At 33.1% G+C, this 18,039-nt stretch overlaps 2 protein-coding genes across 2 annotated transcripts in view; both read right to left on the bottom strand.

Moving 5' to 3' along the window:
- LOC123711364 (tiggy-winkle hedgehog protein) overlaps positions 1-11,189 on the bottom strand; it is a 30,914-nt gene extending 19,725 nt beyond the window's left edge. Inside the window, exon 1 of the mRNA XM_045663917.1 lies at positions 10,868-11,189. Within this exon, the coding sequence (XP_045519873.1) occupies positions 10,868-11,143 (276 nt within the window). The 5' untranslated portion in view covers positions 11,144-11,189. The remainder of the gene's footprint in view (positions 1-10,867) is intronic.
- A 4,992-nt stretch (positions 11,190-16,181) lies between these two features.
- LOC123711424 lies at positions 16,182-18,002 on the bottom strand. Its single transcript, XM_045664003.1, has one exon. It carries the CDS (start codon positions 17,911-17,913, stop codon positions 17,164-17,166), a length of 750 nt encoding a protein of 249 aa, XP_045519959.1. The 5' UTR covers positions 17,914-18,002; the 3' UTR covers positions 16,182-17,163.
- Between the last annotated feature and the right edge of the window lie 37 nt (positions 18,003-18,039).

Below are 18,039 nucleotides of genomic sequence, written 5' to 3'. Positions count from 1 at the left end.
CAGGGAATTTGTAATAAATTATAATAAACGTAGGCGGAATGGAAAACAAGCACCGTGGGAACTATTCGTATAGTATCAGCACTGCAACCGCGGCCCTCTTGAATTCCATAAAACTCTCATCCTCATAAAAACCATATACAACTTACATCTTATGTGCTGTTACAATGATTATTTTGGATCATGCAAAGACTCAAGACAAAATCTAACCTCGAACAATGTCAAGGGTAATAATCTATACAGAAAATATATAGAGTAAGCTACAGACTACTTATATAATACATGAACAATATTAATGATTAATTGGAATTGTATACGTTCTGTTCTTGGTGAGTATTCGTACTCGTTGGTTACGAGTACAAGTACGCATGAGTATAGGTACTCTGTGCTACTTAAACCCATAATCCGATGTCGAACATATGTAAAATATTTGTAAACACCCATAAAGAGAATCGATTACATGGTTATTGAGTATTATATACTGTTTACATAACATTGAAAAGGTTTTCGAGAAAAGTGAGGAAAATGAACAATGAAGTGTATTTTGTGATATTTTATGACAATGCGGTTTTGAATGTATGAATCATTGAAATGTTTGAGGATTTTTGCATTTTAATAAATAAAACTTTGTTATGAATTTTAAAGTAAATGTTGCAACTTTAATCAATTTAAATTAAAGACACAATACATATAATACAACTAAAACAAATGATAATTTAAAAAAAACGAAAATATTGTCTTTCATTTACGCATCACAGAAAATAGACACGCAGCAAGGCACCACTTTTTTTATCAGTTAATTAAATGCGCAATAAGACGTTCAACATTCTTTTATTCAAAGTAAGCAATGTACTAAGCTATATCTCATAACGATATAAGAATCGAGTTCAGAACACGCTAATGGTTATAATAATGTAAACAATTGGATCACGATCGGCGCCCACACCGCGCTCTTCGCAGATCATAAGATTAGAAGCTTTGTAGAAAATACGGCTACAGTAATATAAAAAAAAAAACTTTTGTTTCAATGTAAGGCATTGCACAACTCTACTAGAACAAATGCTTAAATTACTTTTTTACAATTTGTAAGTACTTTTTAGTTACAAATGAAAGATTTCCACCGCCGTTTACTGTGTACCGAAACTGATTTTTTTAAAAATAAAATAATGCAAACAATTGGATTAAATCCGTGATAATAAAATGATTCATTTTGATTCAATTGTTTTTTTAACCGTGTTCATTTCGCATATATTCGTGAATTTACTGTCATACATAAGAATGCACTTTACATCAAGACTCAATCGGTAATTTTTTATAATGGCTATCGACTACATGCATGACATGAGGAGATTAATTTAATATGTTGTTGTTTGTCAGTTTGTCACAATAATTTATGATCAACCATTGTTTTCAGGTGACGTCATTTGATACATTTGAGGTTCAACTTGTAAAAGGATAACGAAAAATAAATCTATATTAATGTTCACAGTGTATTAAATTGAGAAATACATAAAAGACCTACTTTTAGCAAGTAACCTAACCTATTAAAATCAAAAATCTTTACGCGATTCACACATAAATAATCATTGTTTTAAAAATGTAGACCACAATAAAAATCACAAAAAACCTTCATGGTATGCGCTTAATTATAAAAAATCAATTTCGGTCGGCGAATGTGTACGATCGAGGCCACATTCTTTGGAGGCTGTGAGATACCCGGTGACCGCTACACTCTTCTTGAGTTTCAAGCAACCGCAGGCACCCCCAGTCAACGACCTACACTCTCACCGATACGATTTCTCCCACATTTGCCCAGTAATAACAGTTAATTGTCCTTCATCTGAATAATTCGTTTCGTGAAACGAGTATCATTATCTTATACGTTGGCTTTTACACTAAAGTCTGCATTTAGTAAAACAACTTAGATATTTTTGTCTCCGATAAATATAGGTTTTTTGTAGATTAAGGTATTTTTAAACGCTTTATATAACTAAGACATGACGCCGAAAGAAATACATTTATTCAGCCACATCACATAACATTCCATTTCACATAGCTTTAAATTTACTTACTAACAATTTTCCACGAAATAATTTAGAAATAACATAACGTATGTATCTGTATGATAATTACTATAATGGCGCAGAGGAAGCGAGAATGGGGGAAGGCATATTTGTTTCTCGCGGCACCTTGTATGATTTTATTTAAGCGTTAAATATGCGTGTTTTAAAGAGCTGTCGATGTAACAAAGAGAGTCCGCCAGAACAGTGCTGGGTGGAGCTAATAAACTATTTGAGTACCACGTGTTGACACTGGTGTTTCACACCTGAACAATGCTGCTCGTTTGCATTAATGTAAATTAGGTTAGGCAGCCGCCGCGCCTACGTCAATTAGAAGCGCTCTAAAGTAGCGCGGTACCTACATCCAATGACAAGCATGAACTTCCTGTTTTGTGTAGACGTTTTGTTGATCAAGTTTAAGGTAGAATACGTTTAAGTATTTGAAATTGAGATAACATTTATATCATGCAGTTAAAACGGGCGTATTAGCTATTCCGAGATGAGAGAGGCCGTGAGTATCGTGTCAAAGAGTGCGTATGTTCATCGTCTTTCAGCGCGCGGTGCGCTCGCGTAAACACAGACGTTCGGCGGCCGATTCTACGATAACAATTTGCGTTTTTACTGGAATCCGCGTATGAGATCCAATACTTTGTTTTCATAAATGATATGTGGATTAATTCTTTGAATTGAACAATAGAAAAAAAATAAACAAGTAACACGGTAATGATCCCGTTCTTTTCATAAAAGTTAACGGAAATGTCACCATATCCGAACGTCACAAATCACACCATCAAAATGCGAGATATACCGAAAAAAGATCTGATGTTGGGACTTGGGAATGATTTTTTTTATTGAGCGGAGTCGCACGCGCGGCTCGATTGTGGCTGTGTGGTCCTCGCTAGCCACTTTGTAAATAGCGCGGTTTACCTTTTTCAACTTTTGTGTTTTGTTACCTTTTGTGCTGTTGTAGTTTCAATATTACCATAGCTATTTAGGATCGTCGGATAAATAAATACGTCATTTATCATGATAACTGATGCGCACAGACGTCGTAGAGTCACAACATTTAAATGGGGTGAAGATTTCATCTTTAGCTCGCACGATTTGTGGCGATTTATCTTTGCATTGTTTTATGATTAAAATATTGAAAGCAATTACATTATTGTTTTCGCTCCGAGTGTTGTTTCATAATATTCAGTATTTTAATATTCTAATTATAATAGATAAAAATGGAATATATTGATATAAGTCGAATATGTAAGTCTATAATATATACTTATTATAACATTATCTACGACGAAACACATTTTAAACAGTCCTAGTGTTAAAAATTAAAAACTGTTGAACGTAATGAAGTGTTTGTGATTTATGATCTCGCAATCGCATTTTAACTCAGCTGCTTATATCTTCTAAAGATTTTTTTCGAGGCGGCATCGAGGTTGTGCCATCAAACTGTGGTACAATAAATTCACTCAAAACCGCAGCCTCTTTTCACAATATTTGTACCGGGGCGACAAAAAGGGCCGAAAGGGCGGCCCTTCGTTGAATGAAGCGAAGGTAAATAAATATAAATAAAGGTGAGGGTGGGAAGACGCGGGGGGTGGGACAAGGGTCCTGCGGCGCCTGATTTGAGCAACACTATCAAATCCATATATAATTTAGATTTTTACGGCAGATATGGAATTTTTATGAACATGAATTTTCAAGATTGTAAAAATCCAATTACAAGCTCATTGTTCTTCGTATTGCCGTCACACGTCATTAAACAGGGCCAATGAGACTCGTAAAAGTATGTCCGTGTTGATCGAGCCCGCGGCTATAATCGAGTACAGCATGAGCGCGACCAATTACAGGTCTGTACTGGAGAGGTGCACTTTTATTGGGTGTAAGATTTAAGTGCCGATCGACACGCCAGAATACGCCTGATTTTATGACCACTTGGATATGTCCCAAAGGGTTTTCAGCTAGATATTTCTACAATATTTGCACCCTTATACTTGATTTGTACATCGTCCAACGATATTGATTCCCGAAAATCGAGTTGCGTAAAATAAATGTTATTTACAGCAAAGGAAAATTAAAAATAGAATAATGAGTGCAAGCGCATGTTAAAGTTTCAATTTGTGGTGTTATTGCATTTCAAAGACGTTGCGAAAGGAAGAGAGTAGTGAAAGCGATAAATAACTAATAGCCATTGATGTTAACATGAAATTGGGAGCAGGATAAAATAAATAATCTTTGATGCATCCATAAACTGGATATAACTCATACGGTGTTAAGTAGTTGTAACATTTATAAGTTCATCAAATTATCACAAGTGAATATATGCGCCTAAAGGATTGTGACAGAATGATTCAGGTAGATTATGATAAAATTTACTGTCTTTAATTATATTTTGACATTTGCAAGCTGTCAAATCATGACTGATTGTGTCTATGTAATTCATCCATCTTGTTTAACACTTTCTTTGCAATATAAAAGAAGAAATTGAGGAGAATATTTATTTAGGTACCCGATACAGTAAATTGTTACTTGTGGTATTGCATAGGTGCATTTCGTTAAAAGATTTCATCTGTGGTTTCCTAACAATGCAAGGATTATCAGAGTATTAAAGTGATTTAAAACTTATTGTTATAACATGTCTAACACGTTCACATATTGCAAAGAATAGGATTGATCATATGATGGTGATTTAGTGTGAAGAAGTGTTTTATATATATAACTGCCAATTGACATATTAATATATACCATTATTAGTTAAGAAAACAACTAACATCTTATATCGATATGGATTACAATTTTCTTAACCTACAAAGTAATAATAAAAATTATTAAAAAGAAAATCAAAACAAATTTAAAAAGTTTGGTCCCTGAGGCACTGTACCTTTTACATATTAGTTACTACATTCATAGCCTAATTTGGTAAAGGTAGGTTTGTTGACATATGAAATACGCAAAACTTATTCATATTCAAATTATTCGCTCATCGCAACTCATCATTACACAACGTTATTCTGCCCTATTTAGCAAATCCTCAAATCCCTTGATTTATAACCGATTCATAACCACACACTGCAAGTTTTACTTGATACAAGATTAGTCTAATTAAATTAATGTAATTAATAAAGGCCTGTAATCTAATAAAATTATCTAATGAAGTAATGTGATTTTTTACAACTATTTACATACGACTTTATTGTGTTTGTTAGGGATGTGTGTAGTCTTTTGGCCCGTGCCTCTTAGCATTGACTGAGGTTTGACAGATAAGAGTATGATAAGAGAACAGTTGTAACACATCAAATATTTGCGGTGACAAATAAAACAGCATAAAACACTTTTCTAAACAAAAGATTTAATTTAAGTCTCACAGTCATATGCCGATTCGCAGCTTGTGAATCCGAAACATATCATTTTAGCTTTCGTAATAGAATTAGGAAAATCCTTTACGGATTATGTGTAGTTTTATATTGAAAACCAATTACCGTCTTGAGTCATGTCATCACAAGGTAAATGTATTCGCAGATTCTTATGCAGATTATGGCACTTTAAAATATTGACACATTCGTGTACACATACATCATGACTGTTTACGTTCGCAAGAGAGATGCAAATCGTTAATTTATCGCCACCTTAAGAAGCAACTATATAAAACATACCGCAAACACAGCCGGTTCAAAGACCTATCATGAACAGTTTGGCTCCGTATTTGAACAAGTGTTCATGCATGCAAACCTGAGAGCTGCACTATTGATGGGATTAGCAAGGATGCAATGGTGGGACGAGTGAATATACTTAACATTTCTTCATACTTTTTGTCTTGTCCTATACTATCAGGCCAAAAATATTTTTGTATAGAAACGTTTAAAGATAAATTATTGTTTTTAAACGAACAGAACCGAAAAAATACAATTCTATGCGTATGTTTTTATAAATCGGGTCAAAAATATTGCTAATTTAATTTTATTTGTGCTCTCAAACATCACATATTACAAGGTGGACAACAGATAATTATGAAAATATGTTATAGAAAGGTGTGTATCACACGTGTGAAAATAACATGAGACCTTAAGAAGGCGCAGCGCTAACCAGATCAATGCAACTTCCACAAAATCGTATAGCCCGCAATATCGCACATACCTCACTCTTTGTATTGAAGAAGTCACATGAAGCCAAGCATCCGCAAATATACACTGTCAATACATAATTATGGGGAAATAAAGAAAATAATATTAATGTCAAATATTTAACGCAGGAAGGTTTCTGAAACGAAGGCGAAAGGTCTCCATATAGTTACTAATGTTTTATTGTAAACTTTCAAATAGCACTTATGTATGGATTGGTTTTAATTAATAATTAATTATTATCATACAAAATGCGCGTGAACAATGCAAAATAAATTATAGAATATGACTTTTCCTAATATCTCTGAGTCAGATCTTTTGTTACTATATATATGTAAAGAAACTGAGAATATGGAGTCACATTTGAAGTATCTTTATTTTATTTTCTTATTAATAGTAAAGGTATATTTGGTTTAGAAAGAAGTTAATAATATATATGAATACAACAAACTATAAATACTAATTTCATCATTTTTAAAGATGTAATTAAATTCTTGAAATGTGAAATAAATTATTTATACTTAGTAGACTAGAGCATAGTCAGTTGTCTTTAAAAATAACTATATCAAATAATATTAACAATTCGTTGCAACTACCATCGGTAATTTGGATATAGAAACCGGCCATTAGACAGCGGTAAGCGACTTCCACATATCGAAGTATTTGTAAACAAGCAATATTCCGGCCGTTAGTGCTCTTTATTACATTTTACAACGTTGTAAACCCACCGTAGAATTTTAGGATTAATTTGATTATGGTTAATTATTCACAAGAGATCGTTCGGTTTTTTACCCTGAGCTAATAAGCACAAAAGTACCTCATTTGGGAGGCGGCTTCTTTGCTGGCAACAAATTAAACCACTTTACCGTATCAGACTGTAAAATGAAATCAATATAAACAATCGATAATTAAGCGGCTTTAAAACGATTTCATCGAATTTAATGTGTGTTTGATTTATCTTCTTACTAACTGAGTTTGAGTTCGTCTGAGTAGGTTAACAGGAATGCGTGGCTTTCCAAAAAATATAAGCTGTTCAGCGCTGTAAGTGTGAAAGCGAAAAACTATAACGAAGACGCCAGTACGTTTACTACATATCATGTTTTTACTAATAAAAATATTTATTTCCCCAGTAATTAAAACATATGTATATAATGAATTTACAAGTTGTATAGCGTAACTTCAGACTTTGATTACCGCCGTTACATAAACTATTCTAAGCCATCATTAAAACTAAAACACGGCCTAATCTCGGGATTACAATAAACGTTTTAAGTAGATAACAAAAGTTTGTGTAGCGTCTGAGATTGACATGCTATCTGCGCTCGCGCACCGCAGTAAAAGCTCATTGTAACTCGAGCCTCAAATTGAATAATGCTGACCTATCCCGCGGCCACCTCGCCCATAAATCACCGAGATATTTATGTCTTTCACCCCCCCTTTCCTCCCAACCCTCAAACTGCCATAGCTTTTCAAAGGAAATATTAAATAAAGTCTAACATAAAATCGTATGTAATGTAATTGAAATGGACAAAGCCGAGTCGTTACGTAAATGCTCTGCGGTTGTTTCACTGCCGAACAAATCAGCAGTCACCAAGGAAGTACCGTGATTAGCCTTGCACGTTTTCTAAGTCAAGGATGCCTGCATGATTACGTTACATCCATCTATAAATAGACATATTCACTTATTTTCTTGGTACCAAAGGACATTGTAGCTTAAAACATCGATAAAATCGAAAGCCACAGGTTATCTAAGGAGGCTGGCATGTAACGCACCGCATCCATATTCTCTTATTCATGAGATATAAATAATACTATTAGAAGGAGATACCGATTCCTGATAAAAAGTGGGCCCGAGTTAAATGGGAGGCACAGCGGAGGCAGAAAGAAAGTAATGGAGGCGCATCAAACCGGTTCGAAGATTTTTACGAATGCAAGGCTGCTTGGCTCGACGCGGCTATGTGCTGCCCGCGGCGAGCACATAACATAACCGGCGGTTTCGCGTCGGCCTTTCTTCATCCAAACGCACACATGCGCTCCACTGTCTCTACCCAATACCGATTATTATTATGGCCACATAACTGGATTCCACGGGTAAGTACATTAGGCCATTAAAATATTTGCCGAGCAAACTTACAATGCTCTTAAGTCATTATTTGCAAACGAAGTAAACAAAGTCATCCTTGAAAATAGCGACAGCGATTTGAAGATTTGGGTTAATTGTACGGAAATGAGTATCGGCTACGCTATATGATCTTTGGAGCCGTGCAAACACAAAACACTAATCAAACGTTGATTGATTATGGATTCGATATAGATTTTCGTAAACATCAAAATCATGTTTGGAAAACCTCTCATACACGAAAACATTGGTGACATTCCTTGAGTTAAATTATTTTCAATTTATATGGAATGTTCATTGCAATATATTTAAGTATTCATTTTTATTATAATGGTTATGAAATTATGTATTTCTGATGTTTCATAAGTTTATCATTATTGTAACAGTACATTGCTTCAGAATTGCGCTCACTGAAAATTACTGAATTTTTTTTATGCATGCATTTTCTATCAAAACCCTATACTTAGATTTCTTAATTTTTAATTAAAAAATAACTTTGAAATTCAATTAACTTTTTTACGGCGCTAAACACAGCACAGGATAATCACAACGTCAAAGAGTTTTTGACTTATAAATACAGATAAATAGGACTTTAAGAAACCAATGGAAAATAGTTCCTTCCTTTCTTTTGTAACTTGGAACATAAATGAACTCCAAAGTACCAGCTATTTAAATTAAATGTGAAGTACCCACATAATGACCAAGCGGTTGAGAATAATGCGACAAGCCTTTTGGAATAGATTACGGCAAAGTTATTGTTTTATTAAAAAGTTTTTAAGAGAAATTACTTTTTTAAGTAAACGGGTCGGATTGATATTCATTACTGAAATAATAACCATAACAGTTGACATTCTATAATGTAAAGATTTATTCCTCAAAAAAATATTCCTTATTATCAGTAATGAAAAATTATATAAAATCTGATTCATATTACCTTTCATTGGCAATGAATTTATGTAGAATGTGTTAATTTACAAAAAAATAAATACAACCTCGCTATTAATGGTCTAGAGTACCATTACCAATAAACTACATAAAAATCTATGATTAATCATGAGCTTTTAGTTTTCAAATATTATTTATTATTTTCGTATATATATTTTAATATATGTCATTTTATGTTTCTTTAAATAATTATTCATGCACTTCTTGTACTATAAGCAGGTATTTCATGCTGGAAGAAATCACCTGTTAGCGATAAGACCGCTTGTTACTAATAACTCATGTAACCTGTTTTATATATGTTTAAGGTAACGAAGTGTAAATACATAAATATTATTAATTTAAAGGGATCATTAAAAATCATCAGTTATGTACGTTTTAACCAAGTAGTTATATAATTCTCGAACGTCAATGACATTTTGTTTGTTTGTCAATAACATGGAGTTTACCATACCATTAGTGCGAGGTTAATCCTAAATCCGTTTTGCGTTACAGTTTCAATATGAAAACGAATATCTTCTGAAAATTTTCTTTGGCAGCAAAAACGTTTACTAATTGATTACATGCGTTAGACAATCTTAAATGAAAACTATTTTAGATGATTTATTCAACACAGTTTAGAATAATGTTTTTCGAAAAACATGTAACAGTTTAATTTAAAAATACATTAATAGATTAATTATGACAAGTAATTTACGTCTTCTAATTTATATATTCTTCGTATTTTGCAATATTGCAAATTCCTAAATTTTTAAAGTATTTTATGGTCACATTGTGTACACAATAATAAGTTGTGTAGTTAAATTGGATATTTATTTAATTTTCCAGATATCACTAACCCGACGGGAATCGAAGCCACACCCTACCTAATCATTTAAGGCAAGCTCAAGTAATGGTTTAATAATGTTATTATAACTATTTGGGGCAATAGTCCTTGTATGTTAATTTAATGTTATATTGTGACCAGTTTTGTTTATTGCGCCCATGGTACCCATCTATTTTGGCAAATTTTGGTCCAAATTTAGTTCCTTAATAATGGTTCAATTTGCTTGATACAATGTCAATTGCCTTTAAAGTATAAAAAGAATGTCCTGATTTTAAAATGCGTCAAAACTTTTATCGACGCAACGAGCCAAAAAACTACAATGTGAATATAACAATAAGGTTCCCGTAAGTATATTTACGCGTTTACGAAATGAATGACAACGCATGACTTTCAATACCTTTAACACCGAGTTTACGACGGCCATATATTCACCAAAACTGGCGTCAATAATGAAAAGAATTCATCATTCATCAATTAGTCACAGAAACAATAAGTATCTGTTGTCAAAGCCTGTAATTGCACTGCTACAATCGCTACGAAGCTACCGTAACACCCGCAATTTGTGCCTTTTGTTCATAGAACGTTAATATTTACACCATCAATTGTCCCTACCCGCGCAATAAGAAGTTTTCAAAATAGTCGATCCCTTCTGAAGTCCATTATCTTGTTTAACAACTCGACATTTACTCTGCACTCAACGAATAATTGATGATAAACACTTGATTGAAAGAAGATTTTTACCAACAGTTTTCATTTTAGCGTTTCAGTCAGCCAGACCTTTGGGTAAACTATAAAATCTCACCTGGGTCATCAAGCGATCAGCGCCGGTGCCTTCCTCATCCCGAAACTCGATATCGGGATTATAATTAGGCACTAAGTCTTTGAACTTTTCATCGTCCCTCGTGATGCGACCCTCAGGGGGCCCGCTGGCTGTTTTGGAGTTTTCACTAATGTTCGGATCATGTTGGTTAAATACTAGAGGGGTGATGCGGCGCGGTCCGTGGCGGCGTGTAAAGCCGCGGCCCGGGCCGCAAGCCGCCGCTGCACCCAACCACACTAGCACCAGAGACAGCCTCATCTCGTAGACATCACTTCACGCGCGTCCGACGCACGACCAACGCGCGCCGCGATTTGAGCGACACTGAGGTTCGGGTGCCGAATGTCCGGCCGCACCAACTCTGCTTGCATCCCTTGCAGGGGCTGTCCACCACCACTCGCTACGTCATACGTCTCGATTAAAACAGAAATCAAATGTCACATTGTGCAATTTTCTATCAGACTATTTTAGGTTCATTAATTGAATTAAGTTTTCTTACAGAATGTATAATTTAAATGAAATAGCTTTGATTATTTATTTTAGATTAGTTACTATAGTTATACTATACATAATAGTTGTCCCACAACTAAATGAAAAGTAACAAAACACGTTTTATTTATTATCACGTTACTACGGGAAAACATATATATTTCCTCAATGATTTGTGGTTAAAAAGTTAGAATATCGCAAGTAGGTAGGTAAAGGTAAACATATAACATTTTACGTTTTTTTTACATTTAATTATATATTAATATAATAAGATCAACGAGTCAATGCCTGGTTGAGGTCACAGGTATTCTGTCTACAGCTTACCTGAATACGGATTTACAAAATCCATTGTTAAATATAGTTATAATTTCTTCAAATACCTTTACTGTTCAATATTTTCATAAATCATGGTTACACACACGTGGTCCACAAGTTTATTTATAGATTACGGGTTTTTACTATATGTACTTGGACTTTCCAACCAAATTATTGATGTACGCAGTTTTGCACATATTTGTTACAATTTTCCTAACTAGATAGATATGACCTAAATAACAATTTTAGAGTCGATTCTGACGTAAGTATATATTATACTTACGTGGTTCATACTTACTGTTTTAATCCCTAACTTTGGGTTGCCTGGAAGATAACTTTTGTCTGCAATGTAGCACTGTCAAACTGAATTCTATCACTCCTCCTTTACTGTGCACAGTGTCCTGCTTTGGATCTCGTACGTCTTGTTATCAGACGAGCTGTCTTTAAATTTATTTGAGAATCTTCTTTTTTGCCTTCTTTTTTCTCTTCTGCCTCTAAATTAGCTACTTACCTATATATTTATATTTGAATTATGACTCTATAATCCTAAGATTTGCTTTTGCAATTTTAATAAAAAAAATATTTAGATTTTAAAAAACTAACTATAACTAGACTAGCTAGTTATAGTTAGTTTTTTACGCTCTTAGTGTACTTTACCCTCAACTATTTTTTTAATTTTTCATGCTATGATTGCCTGTAAGAAATTGCTTCTTAGCGATAAGGCCACCATTAGGCCTAGTAAGTTATTTGCCTGTTTATATTTGAATGTTTAAAGGTTACGACGTGTACATAAATTAATTAATATGTTATAATATCTTTCATATTGTATTGCTATATGTATAAACTAAGCCGTGAAAATTCACTCGCGTTACCTCAGTCTAAGGGGTTTTTTTTTCCTGAATAAATCAACTACTGAATATGAAAATATTTTTTTTAAATTTTAAGTTCTTGAGATTAGACTGAACTGAACAAAGAACTTTTCAGGTTAGATAAATTGTTATTTTTTTATCATGTGTATGTTATTTCGTAATACAAGGCCAACATACCCATCTTTTAATTTCTCCGACAAAGGATTTCCTTACAAAAAGAAATGTTTTAGAAGGAAATTTATATCCACATTTGCATGACAGTGGGCCGTTTAGGACAATTTGTAGGCAATGCGTAGACAATAAATGCAAGGACCAAAGCATAATCAGCTCATATGTCATTCTTATTCTGTTTTTTTCCGGCATATGTTTACATTATTTCTGACTCACTGAGTTCAGCTTGTGTGTATATAGTCCGTGGAAACTAGATGTAATTTTGTTAAACTTTAGTAAATGTTCGGCCAATAAGTTAGTTTTGGGATCGAAAATTGTACTGCTCATTTAATTATTACGTTAGTTAAACCTGTATGTAGGTACCCTTAATGTAGATAGTAATAATTGGTTTAGATGCGTAATGCAGACAATATGCCCTTTGGCTTTCAATCTTAAACAGTATACAAAAAACCTCAAAAATCCAGCCTAGGTCAATAAAACATGGGTTTGTGCATCTTATTCTATACTTATTTAAACCTTAATATTTAAACGAATTATCGTCTCTTTTTGTCAAATTATTGTTTCAGTGTTATTAGAGACAGACGAATAATATAGTTCAAATTGACGTTATACTAATTATTGATTTTATAATTATAAAACAAAAAACCACTAGGTATTCTAATGAACCCCAAAATATAAAAGTTTGGAACAGTTTAAATTAATATTTCAATAGAACTTGGGTTACTATGTAAAATCAAGACTGTTTGATTACATTACAATAAACTAAATTATTTTTTTAAATTATCTGTAATTATTATTTCAGAAGCAACAAATTGTCTCCGACACCAGAATGACGGGATTATTTCCAAAAGAAATAATTTTTCGACCTTAGTAATATTTTCCCTTCTTTATATTGTCATCATTAATCTCAGGCATTTACTAAAGCCAATTTGAACAATTTACAAAACCCCTAATCCCAAACAAACCACATGTTAACGTGCCTCAGGTTCATGAAAAGATTTAACACTTCCTTAGAGATAAATACTCGGAAGTTCTGTGCGCTTAGAAATAGCTCAATTGGCCCGAAACAAAAAGCGTGAGAATGTGCACGTTTTAGTACAATACTTTGCCAACTGATAAGATAAAGATTAGTTAAATAACCAAAATATTACTGATAAAGTGTAAAGAGCCGTAATTCTCAACAAAATATGTTAATTGTTCGAAATTTAGGAGGTTGCGAAGTGATAATTTAAAATTTCCTTGGTTCGATGAACGGCCTAAAATATTCTTAGATAAACAGAAATCTTGAATTATTACTCTTTATGAATTAAAATTCAGCCGTTAAGCTATGATTATACGTAAATATAGAGACGTAAACATTCGTATTCCTATAACACTGTATTATATTTTTTCAAAATTTTAAGAATTCATATAATAAACTTATATTTTTAGCCCACTAATGTAAATTGTCAAAACATTAAAATTTTGCCCTGAAACATACTGAAACCATTCCCGAGTGATTTTGATTATATAAGGAAACATAAATAGTTGAGCTAAAACATGGCGCCTTCACTAATTATTATGCAATAGATCGCGAGATAAGATTCTGGTATACAAAAACCCTCCTTTGTCATTCAAATTGCATTTATTCATTCATAATTCTCCACTTTTACTACTTCCTTTATTACCTGTATATTTTGTCTATGGTTTTTTTAAAATTATATAATCTATATAGATAAAACAAATAGAACATCTTTAGTTATTTTTTGTGTTAAAAATATATGTTTTAATTTTTTATGTAGTTATTACATTAAGTTCTGTATATAATTGATGTAATAACGCTAAGTAGTTCGGTTCGTATAATTGTATTCAATATATTCTTGTTTCTATTTAGACAGAATATTAGTACCTACCTGTAATAAGTGTTACTTTAATTTAATATTCACTTTACTAGAAAACGTCTTTAACGCTTTTTTTACGGTTTTTATTTCAAATAATTAATACTTAGCCTGTAGCCACGCTTTATTTACATTATATTTTCATACTTGATTGAAAATGTAATCAAAAATATTCCCAATAGATTTTTAACATCAATTTTTTTACATATAATATCTAATTACCATACTGTTTATAGGAAGGAACCGACATCAACTAGTTTCAAACAAAACTGACGCCGGTAAAGCCCTAAGTAAACTGTACCAAGTAGTGAATGAGTGTCGCAGCGGCACCTCCGTCGCGTCATAACAAAAAATATTTTTGACTGAGTACCGGCAAGGTGTCAGTAAAGGCTAATGGAAGAGAGTGCTCAGCCAATACGTCCGGCCTCTAGTATTTTAAACTGTTTGCCTTTCCATAAAGCTCTTAAGTCTCAGCGTTGAGGCAATCGCTATACTTTTGAAAAAAAATAACAAACGAAATTGTTAATTTTTATAGCATTTTGAAATAATGTAATCATACTTATATTTCTGTGGTATCACGGTAATTAAAACTTTCTACGTCATTTCAAGATTGCGACATGAACGCTACAAGTTTGGAACATCGAATGGATATCGTGGCTTTGTCTGTCAATACCAGTCTATCAGTAATTGTGGCAATCTCTGAAATCGCTCAATTGAATTCACGGTTAGCTTGCTGAAAATAATTGGTCTGATGGATCTAGTGGATATTTTAAAAGCAAATATGTGTATTGATTATACAAATCGTTATTTTTAATTCTATTCAGTACAATAAAATATATAAATCCTTATTACTTCTTGCAAAAGTCCAAAGTAAACATAATCCTATTGTAATTTTTTAAAAAGTGAAGGCCTCCGCCAAGGATCTCCAGGTCTTGGGTAAGTTCATCTCGTGAGCGGTCTTCCTCTAGTATTGTCTTTTGTTAACATAGCTTTTACACTTTTAAACGGTTATTAAAGCTATGTATTATTATTAAAAACTCATCATTATTTACATAATAAAAAAAAATCCGACGTTTCGCGTGCTTTACAGGTGGTGTGGCGTGGTCATGGTGACGCACACTGAAAAGCACGCGAAACGTCGGATTTTTTATTATTTTTTTCTTAAAATTATGTAAATAATTATAAGTTTTTAATAATAAACCATAGCTTCAATAACCGTGTAAAAAAAGCGTCTTCCTCTATTTCGTTTCCCAATATGGCCTTCCCACCGGGTTGTCTGATAGTCTTGCTACATGCCCTACCCATCTCCATTTAAGCTTTAGAGCATAGTTTAGGGCATATAGGGCAAGTTGCTTTAGTAACGCTTCTTATCTTTGTGTGCCTTATTTTATTATATTTTAAATGTTGAGTATGCTCCGTTCTAGGCCCCTTTGACGAGCTCTGATTTATCTTTTTGCTTTCTCGGTATATTTTCAAGTCTGGGACATGTTTTATACTAATAATTACGTTTTGAAATGACGTTAAGTAATATTATCAGGTAATATCAGAAATATTTATGTACAATATAAAAACCCAAGGTAACTTGTTAGTTTTATTATCCACAATTAATTTCGACCAGCTTTACATACTCTACAGATATAAACGTATATATCTTTCGCCTGAACGGTGGACATTATTTTAAAGTAATTTACCTTTTTAAAGCCATTAAAAACACATCCGTCTGAAATTAAAACTAAGGCTACCTCATCACCACTTTAAATAAATTAAGATAAACACATTAGAATCAATAGCTACGCATTTTGCCTTATTTATAAAACCATAAAAATTTACCTGAGCGAAGAAACTTTACATTTTATAATCAATTTCGCATACAATAAAAAGAAGACAACTTCCACAAACTCAAGTTGGTCGCGCTCGGTTAACATTCCTTGCATATTTTTAACGACCGCAGCCAATGTGAAGTCACTGGTGTTTTTATAATTAGGTGTTTTGGATATTCACTGATATCTTGTACGAACTGGCGTATACCCTTTAGCTTTAAGATAATTATTATAAACCAATTTTCTCATTATGTTTAAAGGAAAATATGCTTATGTAGCTAAATTCTTACTGAGAAATACTAGTAACCACAAGTAGAATAATTATTTATACTTATTAGCCTGTACAATGCAACTAAATCCGGTATAGGTCTCAAACCAGTTCTCTTTGCCTTCTAATTGACAAATTGGAATCTTATTAAAATAAAATTCAAGCTCCTCTGAACGTGGCCAGCCGCGCGAACAAAATTGTAGGTAGATATAATATTAATGTTAACGAGATCTTCCCATCGGGCGCCGACGAATACCGAGTGAGCATGATGCGCTCGCGCCGCATTATTAAGGAGCCGGCCGCATTCGAAGCGCGTGCCTCGATGTGTGTGGTCCACTACGGAGGTCTCGCTGAGCTGATTTATTGAATTCACAATTTCACACCGTTTTTATCAGCAAATTATACATTTAATTAGCGAAATAAAAGCTTTATCGCATTAAAATAATTATATTAAAACAAATGATAGTATAAATTAATCCGATGTAATTGCAGATTTGTTTTTGTTTTCAGAATCACTAACGGAGGACACATCGCTTCCAGATACAGCATGAAGTTCTGGATATCGCGGCATCAGCTCAAAGGTGTCCAAATCGTAATTAAATTCATCAGTGTTTGTTTTCCATTTATTAGCGATCATTTGCAATGGCTCAAGGCATTGTAGACTCTGCTTCACCCTTAGCAGTTCAATATTACATTGGTTTTCAACTTCTAGCAGCTTTAATTTATAAGCCTTTGCAATCATATGCTTCCTTATGGCGTTCTTCTTTTCAATCTGTGCCATATTAAGAGTATTCTGATACCTTTGCAATTGTTTTTCGTACTGTATAAGGTTTTCGTCACATGTTAATTTATTTTCTACACAAGTGCTATATAAGTCTGAAGGACATGTGACCTCCAATGATCTAATGGGATCAGTTGTAACTTTCGGTTCATCCAAATTGGGGTGAATTTTGGATTCCATTTCCAGACGAGCCTTTTCTTGATTAAGTTCCAACTTCAGAGATTCTATGATGTTACGACATTGTTTAATTCTCTCTTTAAGATTTTCGTGTTCACTAACTATTTCTGAACCCTCGTGTATTGGTTCTACACCATTAATTTCGTTTGATTGTTTATCATCACCAGTATTACCGTTAGCAACTTTAGATATAAGTAAATTCTCATTTTTCTCTTCAGTCATTGGTATTTCACTGTCTCCGGATGCTGGGTTTACAACACTCATATTGAGCAATATTTTTACAAAATTTTATACAGAATTTAAGTGAAAAGTTAAAGGTTCAATAAAGGAGACATTACAAAAATGACACATCGTGTCTATTTTAATTTAGGAATTCATAGCAAAGATACT

Source organism: Pieris brassicae, chromosome 6 (assembly GCF_905147105.1).
Source record: "Pieris brassicae chromosome 6, ilPieBrab1.1, whole genome shotgun sequence".
In the NCBI taxonomy this organism is placed as follows: Eukaryota; Metazoa; Arthropoda; class Insecta; order Lepidoptera; family Pieridae; genus Pieris; species Pieris brassicae.
Note: the sequence above shows the minus strand (reverse complement) of the source record. Positions and strands in the feature narration are given on the sequence as shown.

Bases quoted from the DNA above. Each gene is read 5' to 3' on its own strand.
- LOC123711424 (XM_045664003.1), bottom strand. From the start codon at position 17,913: ATGAGTGTTGTAAACCCAGCATCCGGAGACAGTGAAATACCAATGACT.